The sequence below is a fragment of the Pelophylax lessonae genome (genome assembly GCF_965119305.1).
Source record: "Pelophylax lessonae genome assembly, chromosome: 4".
Lineage (NCBI taxonomy): Eukaryota > Metazoa > Chordata > Amphibia > Anura > Ranidae > Pelophylax > Pelophylax lessonae.
The window spans coordinates 601861636-601882516 of NC_138771.1; the positions used below are offsets into that span (position 1 = coordinate 601861636).

A 20881-nucleotide genomic window follows, 5' to 3' on the forward strand; every position below is an offset into this window, starting at 1 on the left:
CGTCCTTTTTTCCCCACAAATAGAGCTTTCTTTTGGTGATATTTGATTACCAGTTTTTTACCAGTTTAGGCAAATCTGTTTTCTGCTACAGATTTTTGGTAAAAAAAAAAAAAAAGTTGCAATAAGCGTATTTTGATTGGTTTGCGCTAAAGTTATTGCGTCTTAACTACGGGCAAGATTTATGTCATTTTTTATTGTTTTTTTTTTTTTACTAGTAATGGCGGCGATCTGCGATTTTTTGCGGGACTGAAACATTGCGGCGGACAGATCGAAAACCCCTGACATTTTTGGGGGTACCAATGACATTACTACAGTAATCAGTGCTAAAAATATGCATTGTTACTGTAGTAACACTGGCAGGGAAGGGGTTAACAGTATGGGTGATCAAGGGGTTAAATGTGACCCTAGGGGAGTGATTCTAACTGTGGGTGGGCGTGGCTTCTGAGATGACCACAGAGACATGTGATCCTATATAGCAGGATCACATAAGCTCTGCGATCATCCCAGGGAGGGCAGTTGGCTGTGTTTACAACAGTCGACCGTCCTCTCTCAGCGGGGAACAATCGCCAAGAGTCAGGCAGCAATCGGAGCCACCTGACAAAAGCGCCGGCTTCCCCGCTGACAATCGGAGGTGGGAGCGTGCCGGCGGCGGCAAGCGCTCGCCCCCCAGCTCCTCTCAGGCGAGCGATGTAGGTCTACATAGTTTTGCCTGCCCAAGCCACCCTGCCGCAGTAAATAGGCGGCGAGTGTTCAGGAAGTGGTTAATGAAGAAGAAAAAAAAAAAACTAATTGTACAGAAATATTTTTTTTGTGTCTGATATTTTGTTATTTTTATTCACAAAAAAAAAATCTTATTTTTACCTGTCCCTTAAAACAGACAACTAAACATCAAAAAAAAAAAAAAACCCTAAATTATGGAAATTATGACCACAACCATATTGTTCAGCGTCCGCAGTTCATGTTTCCTGGATAATCTCCTCCTATTTGTATGTATTTAGTTATAAGGATTAGGGATGCACCGAAATGAAAATTCTGGGCCGAAACCGAAACCGAAAATGCAGGAGGCCCTTGGCCGAAAACCGAAACCGAAAATGACTTTTTCCCCCAAATAATTTTAAATTAGATAGAACAGGGGCATACACCAAAAACAGGCAGTGACGTACACCTGTTGCTGCCACCCTGTCACAGTATATGTACTGTGAAGGGTTGGCAAGAGGTTAATTTAATTACCAATGGTATTAGTATTATGCAGCATGAGGGGGGTTAATGTATTGCCACTGCTGGTCACTGATGCATTAGTGACCGACCAGTGGCAGTTAATTAACCCCTTTGTGCTGCATTAGTGCAACCAGTATCAGTGTTAATTAACACTCGCTGCACTGATACTGGTTGCACTAATGCAGTACAAAAGGGGTCAATTTTTTTTTTTTTTTTATGCAAGAAGATTTATTTTTATGTTCCTATAGAACACAGAATTGCATAAACTTAAATGAAACATTATGTATACATACAAAGAGAAAAAAGTACATTTGCTGCTTCAGGGTAATTAACCTTCAAATAAAGTACATGTCTTAAAAACTGACATTATTTCAAACATTAGAATAAACTTAATTACAAACAGCAAAGTAATTGAACTGTGTTTGGAATAATTTGGTGTTTGTTATTGCCATTTCTGCACTGCTTCTTTTCAGTTCAAAGACAGGGAGCTTTTGGCAGATACTGGTCAAGATAGCCCAAGAGTTTTAACAACTTAGTTTCACTGGTTGTCATGTGGACGCTTTGCTAGAGAAAAAAAAAAAAAAAGAAGGATGGCTCAGATTTCATTCATGAGGCTTGCAATGTGTACGTAGCTGCTTGCTGTTCTGCATATTTCCGCCCACATCCCCCTCTCTGTCCTGCACAGACATACGCCGAGATAGGAGAGTGGGCGGCCCCGGGCAGACAGAAAAACTGGGGTGGGAGGGGGAGGAGGACGAGCTGTGTGTGTGCCTATCTCCTCTCCTGTCCGTGTCTGGGAGGGGGGGGGGGGGGGGGGGGAGTACTGCTCGCTGCTGGGCTGTGTGATAGACGAGGTGTCACAGACGCTGCGCTCTGCTGCAGCCACGGCCCCTAATTGAACAGACTGATTCTCCTATCCTACGGACGGGAGAATCAGGGACTTTTCAAACCTGCACTGCGGCCATTAATTTCGGCATTTTAACCCATTTTCGGCCGAAATGGGATAGGCCCATTTTCGGCCGAAAATTTCGGTGGCCGAAATTTCGGTGCATCCCTAATAAGGATTACTATTTGCGTATTCATTGAGAATTGCTGAAACCGTAAACAAATCTTTTCCTCGAAGCATTTTCAAGAGATCTGCTGACAGGTTTTGTATCCCTGCATCTGTAGAGCCACGTTCATCAGGATAACACTCCCCCCAGTCTGCGTTTCGTGCTGTTGCAAAATCACTGTCCAGTTTAGCACGCTTACCATAAGGCATGTCACAGTCCCTGTCTGCCCATGCAGGATCATCAAATGACCTTGAACTAAGTCCACTGTAATTAGGCCTGGCTTCTCGTGATCTGTAGTCTTGTCCTAAGTCACGCTCATAACTGATATCCTGAAATCGCTCGTTTTCTGATCTTTGAATGCGAGGAGGCAAAGAGCCCCTAGAAAAGGGTGTGTGCTCTGGTCCATAGTCATCATATGCTCGATTTGAACCTTTGTTTGAAATATTGCTATAAGAGGGTTCATCCCAGTCTCTATTGCACACACTAGATTTTCTACTCATATCTACAATGAAATCACGTTCAGGTTCATTGGACCTGTAGCCCATAGATTGGTCAGAGTCATCATACTGCCTTTTATTAGTATTCCCATATTTTCCTGCCATCAGTCGCTCAAAGCCAAACTCTTGATTGCTTCTGGATGTGCTAACAAACTCTGGCTGTCGTTCCATATACGGGTGCCGCTGGGCAGTCTGGTCCATTATCACCGCTGATTTGAACCTCACATTACTTTCTCGGTTTGGAAGGTTCTGGTTTCCAGGCAAAGATGTATTCATGTTCGGCTTTCTGCTTTGCTTTGACTCTACCCTTTGCATTAGTAAGTTCTTATTTGCCTGTGCATTTTTAACAAGGGCTGAATTTTGTGGCACAGAGGCCATTGGCATCGATACATTAGGACTGAACTTAGTCGTAGCTGCAGGATTTTTAGATGCAGATCTATTCAACTGCTGATATGCGGAAACGTTTTCCATACTTGCCCGATCCTGTGTCAAAGGGCCAGCTTGCATTACCTGGTTTGCTGGTGTATTTTCTAGATTTGCGTTATTATCTAGCAAAAACGATTGTAACATCAGTATTTCTGAATCCATCTTTGAACTGTTTGCCGTTGCAGAACTATCTGGAAGCAGATCAAGCAATGCTATTAATTGCTTAAAAAACTCAATATCCTCATCAGTTTCCTCAATCTCTAAACCGGATTTATCTCGTGCTAAGGGCATTCGAGGATTACGGTTTAATTGTGGCCTTTGTGGAAAGGCAGCATTGGGAGGCTGGAATGGTTTGTTGGGGTGCAAAGGACGACCTAGGGTATGGAGACTGACGTTTCCTAATTCTAACAGTGGGAATATATTCTGCTCTGCCAAGCGTGTTCTAATAGCATTCTTCACTAATGACGAGGCTACATCCTTTGCCCTGGCCACTTTCAACGGGAAAAGAGCCTCTTCTTTGAACTTGTCCGTGTAAACCTTCACTACAGATGTAACCTTCTGTAAAAGCCTTGTGACAGTAGCTGCTTCATCCTCACCATCAATCACAAACGAGTCCAGAAATTTCAGAGCTTGCTTCATTTTTTTTTGTTTTTCTCCTTCAGCACCCCACCTTGTTTTTCGCTTGGATTGTTTAGCTTCTGTTGACTTCACATTCATCATTGGTACCTGTAATGTAGAGCAGAAATATTACATTTTTGTAAAACCAATATCTAAAAAAAAAAAAAAATAAAAAAATGTTGCTACATGAATACTAATCAATAGGCCAGTGTGCAAATACGTCAACTGCACTATATCAATTCAGCTAGTAATATTAACCACTTGCGGACTGCCCTCAAATGTACTGCAGACGGGTGGCCCATATGTCGCTCCCTGCTTCCAGGTTTAGGCTCACATAGTTACAGCTATTAGCGGCCGCTCCCCCTGCCCGGTGTCCGGTCAGTTCTTATTCACACACAGTCCCGCTAAGCTGACAGGGAAGGATCACATAGTTCTAGCTATTAGCTGCTGCTCGCCCTGCCCTCCCACCCGGAGTGTCAGGGAATTGAAGAGAAGTGAAGGGCTCACATAGTGACAGCTATTAGCGGCCGCTCGCCCGCCCGGTGTGTCAGTTCATTCATGTACAGATCGTAGTAGTAGTGACATCACCGGGAGGCCGGCCAGAGGTAGTAGCCAACAGTTGGAGGACCCAGCCCATCAAATGAGCTTCACAGGGGCCTAGTGGACCCACTGTTGGACACAGGTCTGTAGATCTCACTAGGAGATTAGAACTGCTGGGACAGTGCTATATTCTCTGCTTGTTCAACCTCATACAGTATAAAAGGCAAAGCTTTTTTTTTTTTTTTTTTTTTGGAGTTAATGGTGAGGAGTTAGAACCACTGTCAGGTTTTTATTTATTTATTGCTCTCTATGTCCTCCTTTTGGAGATTAAGAGTCGGTTCACACTATGGCGACAAGACTTCGGGGCGCGACTTGCACGGACTTCACATAATGGAAGTCAATGCAAGTCCCTGCAACTTAGGACAAAATTAGTGCAGGAACCTTTTTCTAAGTCGGAGCGACTTGAGTCGCTCCTATTAGAACGGTTCCCATAGCACAGAATGGAGCACGACTTGTCAGGCGACCAAGTTGCCCTGACAAGTCGGAGTAGTGTGAACCGGCACTAAGGCCCCATGCACACAGGGCGCCAGAAAAAACGAGTTGCAGAGCCACTTCTAATGACAGGAAAAAGCAGCTGTAAAAACATGCTTTTAGTAGCTTTTTCCATTGGCGTTATTGCATGTTTGGCCATGTTGGCTTTTAGCAGCGTTTTTTCTGCCTCCATCGAAAAATCAATGGTTGCCTAGGAGCCGTCTGATATGGCTTTCAGCCCATTGATTTGAATGGAAGTCGCATCACAAGTCGGATCAGGATGAACTGACTTGTGGTGCGACTTGCGCTCAGAGAATCTTGAGGGGGGAACTCCACACCAAAACTTGGAAAAAAACGGTATGGGGGTCACCCCCAGGTTCCAAACCAGGTCCTTCGGGTCTGGTATGGATTTTGAGGGGAGCCCCACGCCAAAAAAAAAAAAAAAAAAACGGCGCGGACTCCCCCTAAAATCCATACCAGACACTTATCCGAGCATGCAGCTCAGCAGGCCAAGAAAGGGGAGGGGGCGAGCTCTGCACCGCCCACTCCAAAGCACCTTGCCCCCATGTTGATGAGGACAAGGGCCTCTTCCCGATAACCCTGGGTGGTGGTTGTGGGGGTCTGCGGGCAGGGGGCTTATCGGAATCTGGAAGCCCCCTTTAACAAGGTCTCCCAAATCCCCTCCCTATGTGAATGGAGTACATTGTACCCCTACCCAATCGCCCCATGAAAGGCAGTGTATGTAAATAATGACAGGAGACCTTTTGAGAAATTTATTAAAAATCTTCAGCCGGTCTTCTCCCCTCTGGTCTTCTTCCTTCAGTCCTCCTCCGACCTCTCCCGGGATTATGACGGCTCTGGTCTATGCAGCTTGTTATATAGCCATTAGGGGCATGGCCTCCTGGTGGAGTAATCCGGAGACCCCGTCCCCTTTTGATGCCATAAGGGGGCTGGGTCTCCGGAGCACGCCCCTAATGGCTATATAACAAGCTGCATAGACCGGAGCCAGCATAATCACCGGATACATCCTCGGAGGAGGACCGGAGGAAGAAGAAGAGCGGAGGGGAGAAGACAAGAGCAGAAGGGAGAAGACCAGATGAAGATTTTTAATAAACTTCTCAAAACGTCTACTGTCATTATTTACATACACTGCCTTTTATGGGGTGAATGGGTAGGGGTACAATGTACCCAATACCCATTCACATAGGGAGGGGGTCCGGGATCTGGGGGGCCCCCTTGTTAAAGGGGACTTCCAGATTCCGATAATCCCCCTGCCCGCAGACCCCCACAACCACCACCCAGGGTTGTCAAGAAGAGGCCCTTGCCCTCATCAATAGGGATGCACCGAAATTTTCGGCCGAAAATGAGCCTATCCCATTTTGGCCGAAAATAGGTTAAAAGTAGGGATGCACCGAAATGAAAATTCTGGGCCGAAACCGAAAATGTAGGATGCCCTTGGCCGAAAACCGAAACCGAAACCGAAAATGACTTTTTCCCCCAAATAATTTTAAATTAGATAGAACAGGGCATACACAAAAAACAGGCAGCGACGTACACCTGTCGCTGCCACCCTGTCACAGTATATGTACTGTGATGGGTTGGCAAGAGGTTAATTTAATTACCAAAGGTATTTGTATTCAGCATGAGGGGGTTAATGTATTGCCACTTATGGTCACTGATGCATTAGTGACCAACCAGTGGCAGTTAATTAACCCCTTTGTGCTGCATTAGTGCAACCAGTATCAGTGTTAATTAACACTGGCTGCACTGATACTGGTTGCACTAATGCAGTACAAAAGGGGTTAATTTTTTTTTTTTTTATGCAAGATTTATTTTTATGTTCCTATAGAACACAGAATTGCATAAACTTAAATGAAACATTGTGTATACATACAAAGTAAAAAAGTAAATTTGCTGCTTCAGGGTAACCTTCAAATAAAGTACATGTCTTAAAAACTGACATTATTTCAAACATTAGAATAAACTTAATTACAAACAGCAAAGTAATTGAACTGTTTGGAATAATTTGGTGTTTGTTATTGCCATTTCTGCACTGCTTCTTTTCAGTTCAAAGGCAGGGAGCTTTTGGCAGATACTGGTCAAGATAGCCCAAGAGTTTTAACAACTAGTTTCACTGGTTGTCATGTGGACGCTTTGCTAGAGAAAAAAAAAAAAAAGGATGGCTCAGATTTCATTCATGAGGCTTGGAACGTGTACGTAGCTGCTTGCTGTTCTGCATATTTCCCGCCCACATCTCCCTCTCTGTCCTGCACATACGCCGAGATAGGAGAGTGGGCGGCCCCGGGCAGACAGAAAAACTGGGGTGGGAGGGGGAGGAGGATGAGCTGTGTGTGTCTTTCTCCTCTCCTGTCCGTGTCTGGGAGGGGTGAGTACTGCTCGCTGCTGTGTGATAGACGAGGTGTCACAGACGCTGCGCTCTGCTGCAGCCACAGCTTCTAATTGAACAGACTGATTCTCCTATCCTACGGACGGGAGAATCAGGGACTTTTCAAACCTGCGCTGCGGCCATTAATTTCGGCATTTTAACCCATTTTCGGCCGAAATGGGATAGGCCCATTTTCGGCCGAAAATTTCGGTGGCCGAAATTTCGGTGCATCCCTAGTTAAAAGTGCCGAAATTAATGGCCGCCGTGAGGAAGGAGGCGGGCGCAGCGCAGGTTTGAAAAGTCCCCGATTCTCTCGTCCGTAGGATAGGAGAATCAGTCTGTTCAATTAGGGGCCGGTGGCTGCAGCCGAGCGGAGCGTCTGTGACACCTCGTCTCTCACACAGCCCAGCAGCGAGCGGTACTCACCCCTCCCAGACACGGACAGGAGAGGAGAAAGGCATGCAGCTCATCCTACTCCCCCTCCCACCCCAGTTTTTCTGTGTCTGCCCGGGGCCGCCCACTCTTCTATCTCGGCGTATGTCTGTGCAGGACAGAGAGAGGGATGTGGGCGGGAAATATGAAGAACAGCAAGCAGCTACACATTCCAAGCCTCATGAATGATACCTGAGCCATCCAACCTCCGCCTCACCCTCGGACCTTGAATGAGTGAGCACTGCATTTACACTTTTCATTACACATAACTTAACTGTCCCTATCTCCCTCCCTTGTCTCCCCCCCCCCCCTCTATTCTTCCAAGTTCCATTGAGCACTTATGCAACCCATACATTGACTGCTTTTTTAATTGTTTGATCATTAGGCTGAAGAAAAAAAAAAAAAAAGGAGCAGAGTGAGAGTAAGGAGATTGCATCCTTGGGATGCGGAGGGACGCTGAGGCAGTGGGGCAGCTTACATATGGAATTAGTATTATGCAGCATTGAGGGGGTTAATATATTGCCACTGCTGGTCACTGATGCATTAGTGACCGACCAGTGGCAGTTAATTAACCCCTTTGTGCTGCATTAGTGCAACCAGTATCAGTGCAACCAGTGGTAATTAACACTGATACTGGTTGCACTAATGCAGCACAAAGGGGTTAATTAACTGCCACTGGTCGGTCACTAATGCATCAGTGACCAGCAGTGACAATACATTAACCCCCTCATGCTGCATAATACAAATACCATTGGTAATTAAATTAACCTCTTGCCAACCCGTCACAGTACATATACTGTGACAGGGTGGCAGCGACAGGTATACGTCGCTACCTGTTTTTGGTGTATGCCCCTCTTCTATCTGTTAAAATTATTTGGGGGAAAAAGTCATTTTCAGTTTTTGGCCAAGGGCATCCTGCATTTTCGGCCCAGAATTTTCATTTCGGTGCATCCCTACTCATCAACATGGGGGCAGGGTGCAGAGCTCCCCCTGCCCTAAAGCACCCACTCCCCTCACCCCCCCCCCCCCATGATGAGGGAGTGTGGCCTGGTATGGTTCAGAGGGATGGGGCCGCTCGCTCGTCCCCTCCCCTTTCCTGGCCTGCCGGGTTGCATACTCGGATAAGGGTCTGGAATGGATTTTGGGGGGGACCCCACGCCTTTTTTTGGCGTGGGGCTCCCCTCTAAATCCATACCAGACCCAAAGGGCCTGGTTTGGAATCTGGGGGGGACCCCCACGCCGTTTTTTACCCATTTTGGCATGGAGTTCCCCTCCAGATTCCTAGCGTGCATCCTGATCCGACTTGTGATGCGACTTCCATTCAAATCAATAGGCTCCCATAGGGAACTATTGATTTTCACATAAAAAACATATAATGTAGCTTAACGCTGTATAAGCAACGTTAATCAGCCTTTAGCAGTGTCAGACGTTTTTACAGCTCTGACGCTGGTCCTCAGAATGCGCAGGCCCTGGGTTTTTTTTGTTGCAGCTTTAAAACGCCTATGCCACTTGTAGCTCCTAAGAGCCTGTGTGTGCATGAGGCCATAGAATAACATTGAGGGGCATTTTTAAGCTGCAAAAAAAAAAAAAAAAATGTCCGTCGCTACTAACAGCAGCTGCAAAAACGCCCTGTGTGCATGGGGCCTCACTCTCTATGTGCCCCGATCACCAGGAATAACAGTGAGGGTGAATCCAAAATGTTTGACTTGCCAGCAGAATAGGAATATAGGAGAACTCTTCCAATGGGGACACTTTTTTTCCTGTGACAATTAAGGGGGGGGGGGGGTGGCAGGGTTTCCTTCACATTGGTAAAATATCCTCTCGCTTCCTACTGAGACTTTTCTTCACTTCCTGTCCTGTAGACACAGATGCAAAAAAAAAAAAAAAAATCTGACAGTGGTTTTAACCCTCCACTACTTTACCCAAAACTAGGAAGAGTGTGCTTGTTCTAGATTAGGAAAGGCTGGGGATGGGAGGAGCTGGAATAGTATCAGGTATGGTGGTCAGAACAGGCAGGTTGGATGGGCAAGTGCAATGGTGAGAGGGGATGGGGGTCAGGTGTGGTTGTGACATAGGGGGAGTGAAGTGTAGTGCCGAATGAGAGCACAGAGGGGGTGTGCAGGCATGGAGGTAAGAAAGAGGTGGGTAAGTAGGGTTGGAATCAGGGTGGAGGTAAGAGCAGGGGCAAATGGCATGCAGGTGTGGTTGTTTGTGGAGGGTAGTGGCTGTGTGTGTTGGGGGAAGGTTGAGTGCAGGAGGGAGGGAGGTGTGTAGACGTGGTGGTGAGTCCAGTTAGGGGTGGAATGTACAGATCTGGTGGTGAGCGTAAGAAGGAGGGAAGTGTGTAGGTCTGGTGGAAAGTATAAAGCTGGATACACACTTTACAAATTTCTTTATACTTTTTCCTCAAGGCCCCTTTCACACATACGGTGTGTTCAGTTCCATCAGTTCAGTCACGTCAAAATTTATCCGTTTTTTCATCTTTTTTTTTTTTACATCCACGACCAATGCAAAAACGGATGAAAAACTGACAATTTGTTCGTTATCATCCATTTTTCATCCAATCTGTTTTTTTGACGGATGAAAAATAGGGCATTCATCCGTTCCAAAAAACGGACATTGACGGAAGCGGATGAAAACGAATGATCGTCGGTTGTCATCCGTTTTTACATAGAGATGCATTGATGTCCGTATTTCATCCGTCAACGGATGGATGAAAAACTGTAGACAAATGGACCGTGTGTGTGAAAGGGGCCTTAGATTTACCAAAACCAAATAATATGAGGTCAAATCTAAACACTTAGGTGTCCTTTTATGAAACGGAGATGACCAGTGATCCTGCTGATCACAGCTCATTTCCGATCATTCTCAGTTTATGAAACAGAAATGATCGAGGGAGAACATGTTCTTCGCTGATCATCTCTTCACACGGGAATCTGTCATTGACTGACACAGAAAAAGCCAGGTCATGAAGCTGCGATCCCCGCACTTCACTTGCGATCTGTGCCAGAATTCACACTCCCAGATTCACCAGCCTGGAGCTTGTGAAGCGGGGAGTGAAGACAGAATCGGGGGAGAACTGAGGGGGGAAAAAGGAAGATTATGGACTTCCTTCTTCCTCGTTCAGACCCCCCAACACAGTAATCATGTCCCCCTGCCATATTTATTTATGTATATATATATTTATATACACACATACATGTAGATAGAATATATATATATATATATAAATAATGTATGTGTGTGTATTCAGTATATATATTATATATATATAGACAATTATTTATTAACCTTAGTGGGGATCGTGTACTCAGCAGTGATAATTTATCACTGCTTGTTAAAGCACGCCAGAGATTTTCATACTACTGTAATCTCGCTTTGTCTCGCGAGATTACAGGCGCTCCATTCACTTCTACACAGATCTCGGCGAAAACAGTTCACCTCTGATCACCCTGGGAGAACTGAAGTTCTCTGCTTCATAAAAAGGGTGCCAGAGGTGATCATTTTCCCCGGAGAACTGCAGAGAAGCAAAGAGAGAAAAAAATTCACCCGTTCATAAAAGTACACCTTAATTTGTATGCAGTCAGCCAGGCCCTTGCACTATATAGTTGAAGGTAAATCTAAAGGAAATCAAAACAACAAAAGTTGTATAGTGTGTATTCAGCGTAAAGCCCCGTACACGCGTACCGATTGTCGGCTTGTTAGTATGACGCTTCCGACAGCGCATTTTCGGCCGAACAGAATCTGTCGTGCAGGCATTAAAATTTTTGTTGGCCAACACCAGGACGGCCGATTGTTCGCCAGTCAGTACAGATTTCGGCCGACAGACAGCAGATTAGCAAGACTGGGCATGCTCAGAAAAGAAAAAAAAGCAAGGAAAGTTAACCATCACATGACATCACTTCTGCAGTCGGCTGTTGTTGGCCGACAAAATTCGTGTGCAGTCTTTTGCAGTTTTCAACCGACACGACAGCCCTGGACAAAAGACGGCCGATCGTTCGGCTGACGATCAGTACGTGTGTACGGGGCTTTAGATGGAGGGAAGTGTGTAGGTGTGGAGGAGAGTGCAGGAAGGAGGGTGGTGGTGAGTCCAGGTGGGAAGGTGCAGACATGGTGATTAAAGGCAAGCATACAGGTGTGGTGGCAGTTGCAAGCCGAACAGGGGTGTGCAGGTTTGTTGGCAAGTACAGGAGTGAGGGAAGACATGCAGATGGGAAAAGGGGGTGGTATTGAGAGCAAGTGGGAGGGGATTGTGGCAGTGAATGCTGGTGGGTGAGGGATGTGTACATATGGTGCAGAGTGCAGGAAGGATGGGGACATGCAGGTGGAAGGGGAGCATGCAGGTGTGGTGGTGAGTGTAGGCAGGAGAGGGACTTGGTGGTCAGTAGTACAGGCTGGATGAGCGCAGGGGCAAGACGGGGCTTTGGCAGTGAGCGCAGGCAGGAGAGGAGGGGGCGTGGCAGCAAGGGCAGGCAGGAAAGGAGGGGGCGTGGCAGCAAGGGCAGGCAGGAGAGGAGGGGGCGTGGCAGCAAGGGCAGGCAGGAGAGGAGGGGGCGTGGCAGGCAGGAGAAGGTGGGAGGCATGCAGGTGTGATGAGGAGTGTGAGAAGTTTTGGTTTTAGATAAACTGACAGAGGACCCCTTGAGTGGGGAATCCTGACCCCCCCCCCCCCGATCTGTGTGTATGTTCTGCTCATAATACCATTCTTAGGACAGGGTCGCTCTTGTACATCTTGATTCCCTCTTCTTCCTCGATCTCCACGGCCATCCTCCTCATGAACAGCGCCCGGTCCTCCTTGCTGCTGAAAAGGGCATTCAGAACATACGGATACGCTTTGGCCACATACAGCTTGCGATGTTTAAACCCGCACACATGGTCCAACATGGGGACCACGGCGCTGTCCATATCGCAAAGCTCACAGAAATACTTGTATTCCCATCGATTCTCTCGGACATGGACCCGGTACTCCAGGATGTACTCCAGTCCGATAACCGGCTCCCGGTCCTTCATGGGCAGGTAATCCTTCAGGACGTACACAGATTTTCGGATGTGCTCCGGGACCACTCCCTGGACAAGGCTCTGCGGAGGATCCGGCTTTTTTGGGACGTTGCTCGGCGTGGCCTCCGGATTTTTCTGCTTTTCCGGATCAGTGCTCGGCGTGGGCCCGGATTTTTCCGGCACATCGGGTTTTCGGCTCGGTGTGGTCTCCGATTTCCGGTCCTTTTCTCGATTGTTGCCCGACAAAGTCTCACGGTTTCGGTCCTTTTCCCGATCATTCCTCATGGAGCGATCATCTCTGTCCTTCAATGTTCTATCATCTCTGTCCTTCAATGTTCTATCATCTCTGTCCCCCAATGTTCTATCATCTCTGTCCTTCAATGTTCTATCATCTCTGTCCATCAATGGTCTATCATCTCTGTCCTTCAATGGTCTATCATCTCTGTCCTTCAATGTTCTATCATCTCTGTCCCCCAATGTTCTATCATCTCTGTCCATCAATGGTCTATCCCGAGTCCTCCCCTCATCCCGGTCCCTTCTGGTATGATCCGTCCTCTGGAAAGGTCTTCTGAGGTTCTCCATAGAGGAAGAGGGGAAGTCACGGTCAGGACTCCTCCTGTCTCTCGGTACAAAGTCATTTCCCCTGGGTGGGGAACGAGGATCCCTCCTGGCGGCTCTTCTGCCAGCTGACCCTTGAGGAGAACCTTCCCGCCAGCTCATAATTCTCCCAGCCCGAAGTGTGAGCGCCTAATGAACCTTCTCACCGGCTTCCCTCACTCACCAATGGGGCCACTCTCACACCGCGGCGCCAATACAATGATGGTTTAAAACAAATGGTGAGGCACACGGCTCAGTAACTATGGCGGCCAGGCAGGACTCCAGTGTAAAAGATGGCTGCGCATTGACACATGCGCAGTGAGTGGCTTCACTGGGATTTCCGCTATAGACTCCGCCCTTCCTCGCTTTATGTCAATTCCCAGTAAGGAGGAGGAGAAAGAGGAAACTGAGTAACCGATAGGCTGGCCGGCTAAACTGAGGGCGGGGCTAACGAATGTCTGGAGGCACTTAGTACTAGCTAGTCTCCTCCCCTGAGTCCGCCCTTCTAGCGCTCTGCTCCGCCCCTTGTTTCCTATCTTATTTCCTACCCGTGAAGAAACCATACCGTCGTCACTTCCGGTCTGAAGCAGCTGAGCAGCGCAGCAGTGCGCATGCTCAGAGCCCCCGATACCTAATTGAACATGAAACAATGTGACAAGTGCGCATGCTCGGTGGGCATGAAATTTTCACGGCACTGTGTCTAATGTTATACTTGCGGCGGGTACATTAAAACACTTCGGCTGCAACATAAATCATCTCCTCTGCTATCGCTGTAACTTCCCTAATCTCCGGTAATAAATATAAAAGCGGCGGCGGGTGTATGAGATGTAAATGACGGCGATCGCGGCTCCGTGATCCGCTTTTATATTTATTACCGGAGCGCCGCAAGTTTAACTACCGTGAGAAATCCATACCCTCCGTAGGAGCACTGGAAGTGACGAGGGTATGGTTTTCTCACGGGTATGGTTTTTTCACCGAACACCGGTGTTCCGTGAGAAAAACCTACCCTCGTCACTTCCGGTTGCACGGCACTGTGTCTAATGCGGCGGTTTCATTAAAACAGCTGGCCTGCAATACGAGTCATCACCACTCCTGTTCCTGTCACTTCCCTGATCTGGGCTAGTAAATATAAAAGCGGCGGCGGCTGTATGAAAAGATAAATCACGGAGCCGAGAGCCGCTTTTATATTTACTAGGCAAGATCAGGGTAGGGACAGGGAGAGGAGCGGAGATGACTCATAGTGCAGCCCAGCTGTTTTAATTTAACCGCCGCATCGGTAGGTTTTTATAACGGACACCGTGATAATTTCATACTAGTGCGCATGCGCACTAGTCTGATCCTCTGCTGCTCCATTACGTATCGGGGGCTGTGAGCATGCGCACGCTGCTCAGCTGTTTCTGGCCGGAAGTGACGAGGGTAGGTTTTTCTCACTGGGTAGGTAATTCTCAAGTTACACCTGCCTTCAATACCCCGCACATCACATGAGTGATCCCGTGTGTCCGCCGAGCCACACCCCCTACTATGACCTGGCTGTATATCCACCACCCCTCCTCCTACTAACATCCCTCTGCTTTCTCACTTTGCCTGCAGCCCCCCCCCCCCCCCATATACCCCCATGTCACCATGCCTGCACCTCCCCCGTATACCCCATATCACTATGCCTGTCCACCCAATATACCCCATGTCACCATGCCTGCACCCCACCCCCCATATACCCCATGTCACCATGCCTGCACTCCCCAGATATACCCCATGTCACCATGCCTGCACCCCCCAATATACCCCATGTCACCATGCCTGCACCCCCCAATATACCCCATGTCACCATGCCTGCACCCCCCAGATATACCCCATGTCACCATGCCTGCACCCCCCAGATATACCCCATGTCACCATGCCTGCACCCCTGAGATATACCCCATGTCACCATGCCTGCAACCCCCCAGATATACCCCATGTCACCATGCCTGCAACCCCCCCCTCTTCATATACCCCATGCCTCCGACCCCCCCCTATATACCCCATGCCTCCGACCCCCCCTATATACCCCATGCCTCCTATCCCCCCCTATATTCCCCATGTCACCATGCCTGCACCCCCCATAAATCCCATGTCACCATGCCTCCACACCCCCTATATACCCCATTTCACCATGCCCCCCATATACTGCATGTCACCATGCCTCCACACCCTCCGTATACCGCCTGGTCACCATGCCTCCACCCCCTCATATCACCATGCCTACGCCCCCCCCCCCATATACCCCATATCACAATGCCTCCCCCTCCCTATGTATCCCATGTCACCATTCCTGCACCTCCCATGTCGCCATTCCTACACTTCCCCCATATACCCCATGTCAGCATGCCTCCACCACCCCCCATATACCCCATGCCTTCACCCCCCTATATACCCCATGTCACCATGCCTCCACCCACCCCCCCCCATATACCCCATGTTCCTATGCCTGTACCCCCATATACCCCATGTCACTATGCCTGCACCCCCCCATATACCCCATGTTACAATGCCTGTAACCCCCCCATATCACCATGCCTCCACCCACCCCCCCATATACCCCATGTCACCAAGCCTGCTGCACCCCCCCATATACCCCTTGTCACAATGCCTCCAACCCCCATATACCCCATGTCAACATTCCCACACACTCCATATACCCCATGTCACCATGCCTGCGCCCCCCCTCCATATACCCCATGTCACCACGCTCCCCCCCCCCCATATACCCCTTGTCACTATGTCTGCACCCCCCCCCCCCATATACCCCATTTCACCATGCCTGCATCTCCCCCCCATGTCACCATGCCTGCACTCCCCCCCATATACCCCATGTCACCATGGTTCCACCGCCCCCATATAACCCATGTCACCATGCCTTCACCCCCCCCAAATACCCCATGCCTGCACCCCCCCCCCCATATATCCAATGTCACCATGCCTCCACCTCTCCCATGTACTCCATGTCACCATGCCTCCACCCCTCCTCCCCCCTATACCCTATGTGACCATGCCTCCATCCCCCCATATACCCCATGTCACACTTGTCTGCACCCCTTCCATATACCCCATGTCACTATGCCTGCAACCCTCCATATTACCATGCCTGCCCCCTCTCCCATATACCCCATGTCACCATGCCTGCTGCATTATACCTGCACCCCTCTCATATACCTCATGTCACCATGCCTGCAACCCCCCCCCCCCATATACTCCATGTCACCATGCCTGCACCCCCCATATACCCCATTTCACCATGCCTGCACCCCCAATATACCTCATGTCGGCATGCCTGCAACCCCCCCCCCCAAATATCCCATGTCACTATGCCTGCACCCCCCATATACCCCATGCCCGCACCCCCCATATACCCCATGCCCGCACCCCCCCCCTATACCTCATGTCACCATGCCTGCATCCACCCCCATATACCCCATGTCACCATGCCTTCACCCCCCCCCCCATGTCACACTTGTCTGCACCCCTTCCATATACCCCATGTCACCATGCCTGCCCCCTCTCCCATATACCCCATGCCTGCTGCACGATACCTGCACCCCCCATATACCCCATGTCACCATGCCTGCATCCCCCCCGCCATATACCCCATGTCACCATGCCTGCCCCCCCCCTATATACCCATGCCTGCATCCCCCATGTCACCATGCCCACACCCCCATATACCCCATGTTACCTTACCTGCACCCCCCCCATATACCCCATGTCACCATGCCTCCACCCCTACCCATGTACCCCATATCAGCATGCCTGCACCCCGCCCCATATACCCCATGTCACCAAGCCTGCTGCACCCCCCCCCCCCCATATACCCCTTGTCACAATGCCTCCACCCCCATATACTATCCCCCATGTCACACTTGTCTGCACCCCTTTTATATACCCCATGTCACCATGCCTGCCCCCTCTCCCATATAGCCCATGTCACCATGCCTGCTGCACGATAACTGCACCCCTCCCATATACCTCATGTCACCATGCCTGCATCCTCCCCATATACCCCATGTCACCATGCCTGAACCCCCCCATATACCCCATATCAGCATGCCTGCACCCCCCATATACCCCATGTCACCATGGCCACACCCCCCATATACCCCATGTCACCATGCCTGCATCCCCCCCGCCATATACCCCATGTCACCATGCCTGCCCCCCCTATATACCCATGCCTGCACCCCCCATGTCACCATGCCCACACCCCCCATATACCCCCCATATACCCCATGTTACCATACCTGCACCCCCCCCCATATACCCCATGTCACCATGCCCCAACCCCTACCCATGTAAGCATGCCTGCACCCCCCCATATACCCCATGTCACCAAGCCTGCTTCACCCCCCCCATATACCCCTTGTCACAATGCCTCCACCCCCCCATATACCCCATGTCAACATGCCCACACCCCATATACCCCATGTCACCATGCCTGCGCAACCCTCCATATACCCCATGTCACCATGCTACCACCCCCCCCCCCCATATATCCCTTGTCACTATGTCTGCACCTTGCCTGCACCCCCCCCCCTTATATACCCTATGTCACCATGCCTGCACCTCCCCCCCATGTCAACATACCTGCACCCCCCCATATACCCTATATCACCATGGTTCCACCGCCCCCCATATAACCCATGTCACCATGCCTTCACCCCTCCCCATATACCCCATGCCTGCACCCCCCCCCCCATATATCCAATGTCACCATGCCTCCACCTCCCCCCCATGTACTCCATGTCACCATGCCTCCACCCCTCCTCCCCCCTATACCCTAGGTCACCATGCCTCCACCCCCCCCATATGCCCCATGTCACCATGCCTTCACCCCCCTCATGTCACACTTGTCTGCCCCCTTTCCATATACCCCATGTCACCATGCCTGCCCCCTCTCCCATATACCCCATGTCACCATGCCTGCTGCACTATACCTGCACCCCTCCCATATACCTCCTGTCACCATACCTGCATCCTCCCCATATACCCCATGTCACCATGCCTGCACCCCCCATATACCCCATGTCATCATGCCTGCACCCCCCATGTACCTCATGTCAGCATGCCTGCAACTCCCCCCCATATACCCCATGTCACTATGCCTGAACCCCCCCATATACGCCATATCAGCATGCCTGCACCCCCATATACCCCATGTCACCATGGCCGCACCCCCCATATACCCCATGTCACTATGCCTGCCCCCCCTATATATATACACCATGTCACTATGCCTGCCCACCCCCATATACCCATGCCCACCCCCCCCCATATACCCCATGTTACCATACCTGCACCCCCCCCCCATGTCGCCATGCCTCCACCCCTACCCATGTACCCCATATCAGCATGCCTGCACCCCCCATATACCCCATGTCAGCATGCCTGCATCCCCCAAATACCCCATGTCACCATGCCTGCACCCTCCCCTTGTACCCCATGTCACCATGCCTGCATCCCCCTCATATACCCCATGTCACCATGCCTGCATCCCCCCCATATGCCCCATGTCACCATGCCTGCGCCCCCCCATATGCCCCATGTCACCATGCCTGCACCCCCCATATACCCCATGTCACCATGCCTGCCCCCCCCCATATACCCATGCCTGCACCCCCCCATATACCCCCATGTCACCATGCCTCCACCCCCCCCATATACCCCATGTCACAATGCCTCCACCCCCTATATACTCCATGTCACCATGCCTCCACCCCCCCCCCCATATACCCCATGCCACCGTGCCTCCAGTCCACATATGCCTCTTTGTCACCATGCCTTCACCCCCCCCCCATACACCCTATTTCACCATGCCTCCACCCCCCCATATACCCCATGTCAACATGCCCACACCCCATATACCCCATGTCACCATGCCTGCGCAACCCTCCATATACCCCATGTCACCATGCTACCACCCCCCCCCCCCATATATCCCTTGTCACTATGTCTGCACCTTGCCTGCACCCCCCCCCCCTTATATACCCTATGTCACCATGCCTGCACCTCCCCCCCATGTCAACATACCTGCACCCCCCCATATACCCTATATCACCATGGTTCCACCGCCCCCCATATAACCCATGTCACCATGCCTTCACCCCTCCCCATATACCCCATGCCTGCACCCCCCCCCATATATCCAATGTCACCATGCCTCCACCTCCCCCCCATGTACTCCATGTCACCATGCCTCCACCCCTCCTCCCCCCTATACCCTATGTCACCATGCCTCCACCCCCCCATATGCCCCATGTCACCATGCCTTCACCCCCCCCATGTCACACTTGTCTGCACCCCTTCCATATACCCCATGTCACCATGCCTGCCCCCTCTCCCATATACCCCATGTCACCATCCCTGCTGCACTATACCTGCACCCCTCCCATATACCTCCTGTCACCATGCCTGCATCCTCCCCATATACCCCATGTCACCATGCCTGCACCCCCCATATACCCCATGTCATCATGCCTGCACCCCCCATGTACCTCATGTCAGCATGCCTGCAACTCCCCCCCCATATACCACATGTCACTATGCCTGAACCCCCCCATATACGCCATATTAGCATGCCTGCACCCCCATATACCCCATGTCACCATGGCCGCACCCCCCATATACCCCATGTCACCATGCCTGCCCCCCTATATATACACCATGTTACTATGCCTGCCCACCCCCATATACCCATGCCCACCCCCCCCATATACCCCATGTTACCATACCTGCACCCCCCCATGTCGCCATGCCTCCACCCCTACCCATGTACCCCATATCAGCATGCCTGCACCCCCCATATACCCCATGTCAGCATGCCTGCATCCCCCAAATACCCCATGTCACCATGCCTGCACCCTCCCCTTGTACCCCATGTCACCATGCCTGCATCCCCCTCATATACCCCATGTCACCATTCCTGCATCCCCCCCATATGCCCCATGTCACCATGCCTGCACCCCCCATATACCCCATGTCACCATGCCTGCCCCCCCCCCCCATATACCCATGCCTGCACCCCCCCATATACCCCCATGTCACCATGCCTCCACCCCCCCATATACCCCATGTCACAATGCCTCCACCCCCTATATACTCCATGTCACCATGCCTCCACCCCCCCCCCATATACCCCGTGCTACCGTGCCTCCAGTCCACATATGCCTCTTTGTCACCATGCCTTCACCCCCCCCCCATACGCCCTATTTCACCATGCCTCCACCCCCCCTATATACCCCATGTCACCATGCCTCCACCCCCCCTATACACCCCGTGTCACCATGCCTCCACCCCCCCATATGCCCCATGTCACCATGCCTTCACCCCCCATACACCCCCTGTCACCATGCCTCCACCCCCTCCCCCATACACCCCGTGACACCATGCCTCGACCCCCACATATACCCCATGTCACCATGGCTCCACCTCCCCTTTATACCCCATGTCACCATGCCTCTCCCCCCCCCCACATCACCATGCCTCCACCCCCCACATACCCCCTCCCCTCATATACCCTTAGTCATCATGCCTGCACGGTATACACCCCATGTCGC

At 50.5% G+C, this 20881-nt stretch overlaps 1 protein-coding gene across 1 annotated transcript; it reads right to left on the bottom strand.

Annotated features, from left to right (window-relative positions):
• Window positions 1–2272: 2272 nt before the first annotated feature.
• Window positions 2273–13418, bottom strand: LOC309552814 (uncharacterized protein; the record flags this gene model as incomplete). The annotated part of the gene is made up of 2 exons (XM_082253726.1): window positions 2273–3919; window positions 12402–13418. 2 exons carry the CDS (start codon window positions 13416–13418, stop codon window positions 2273–2275), a joined length of 2664 nt encoding a protein of 887 aa, XP_082109852.1.
• Between the last annotated feature and the right edge of the window lie 7463 nt (window positions 13419–20881).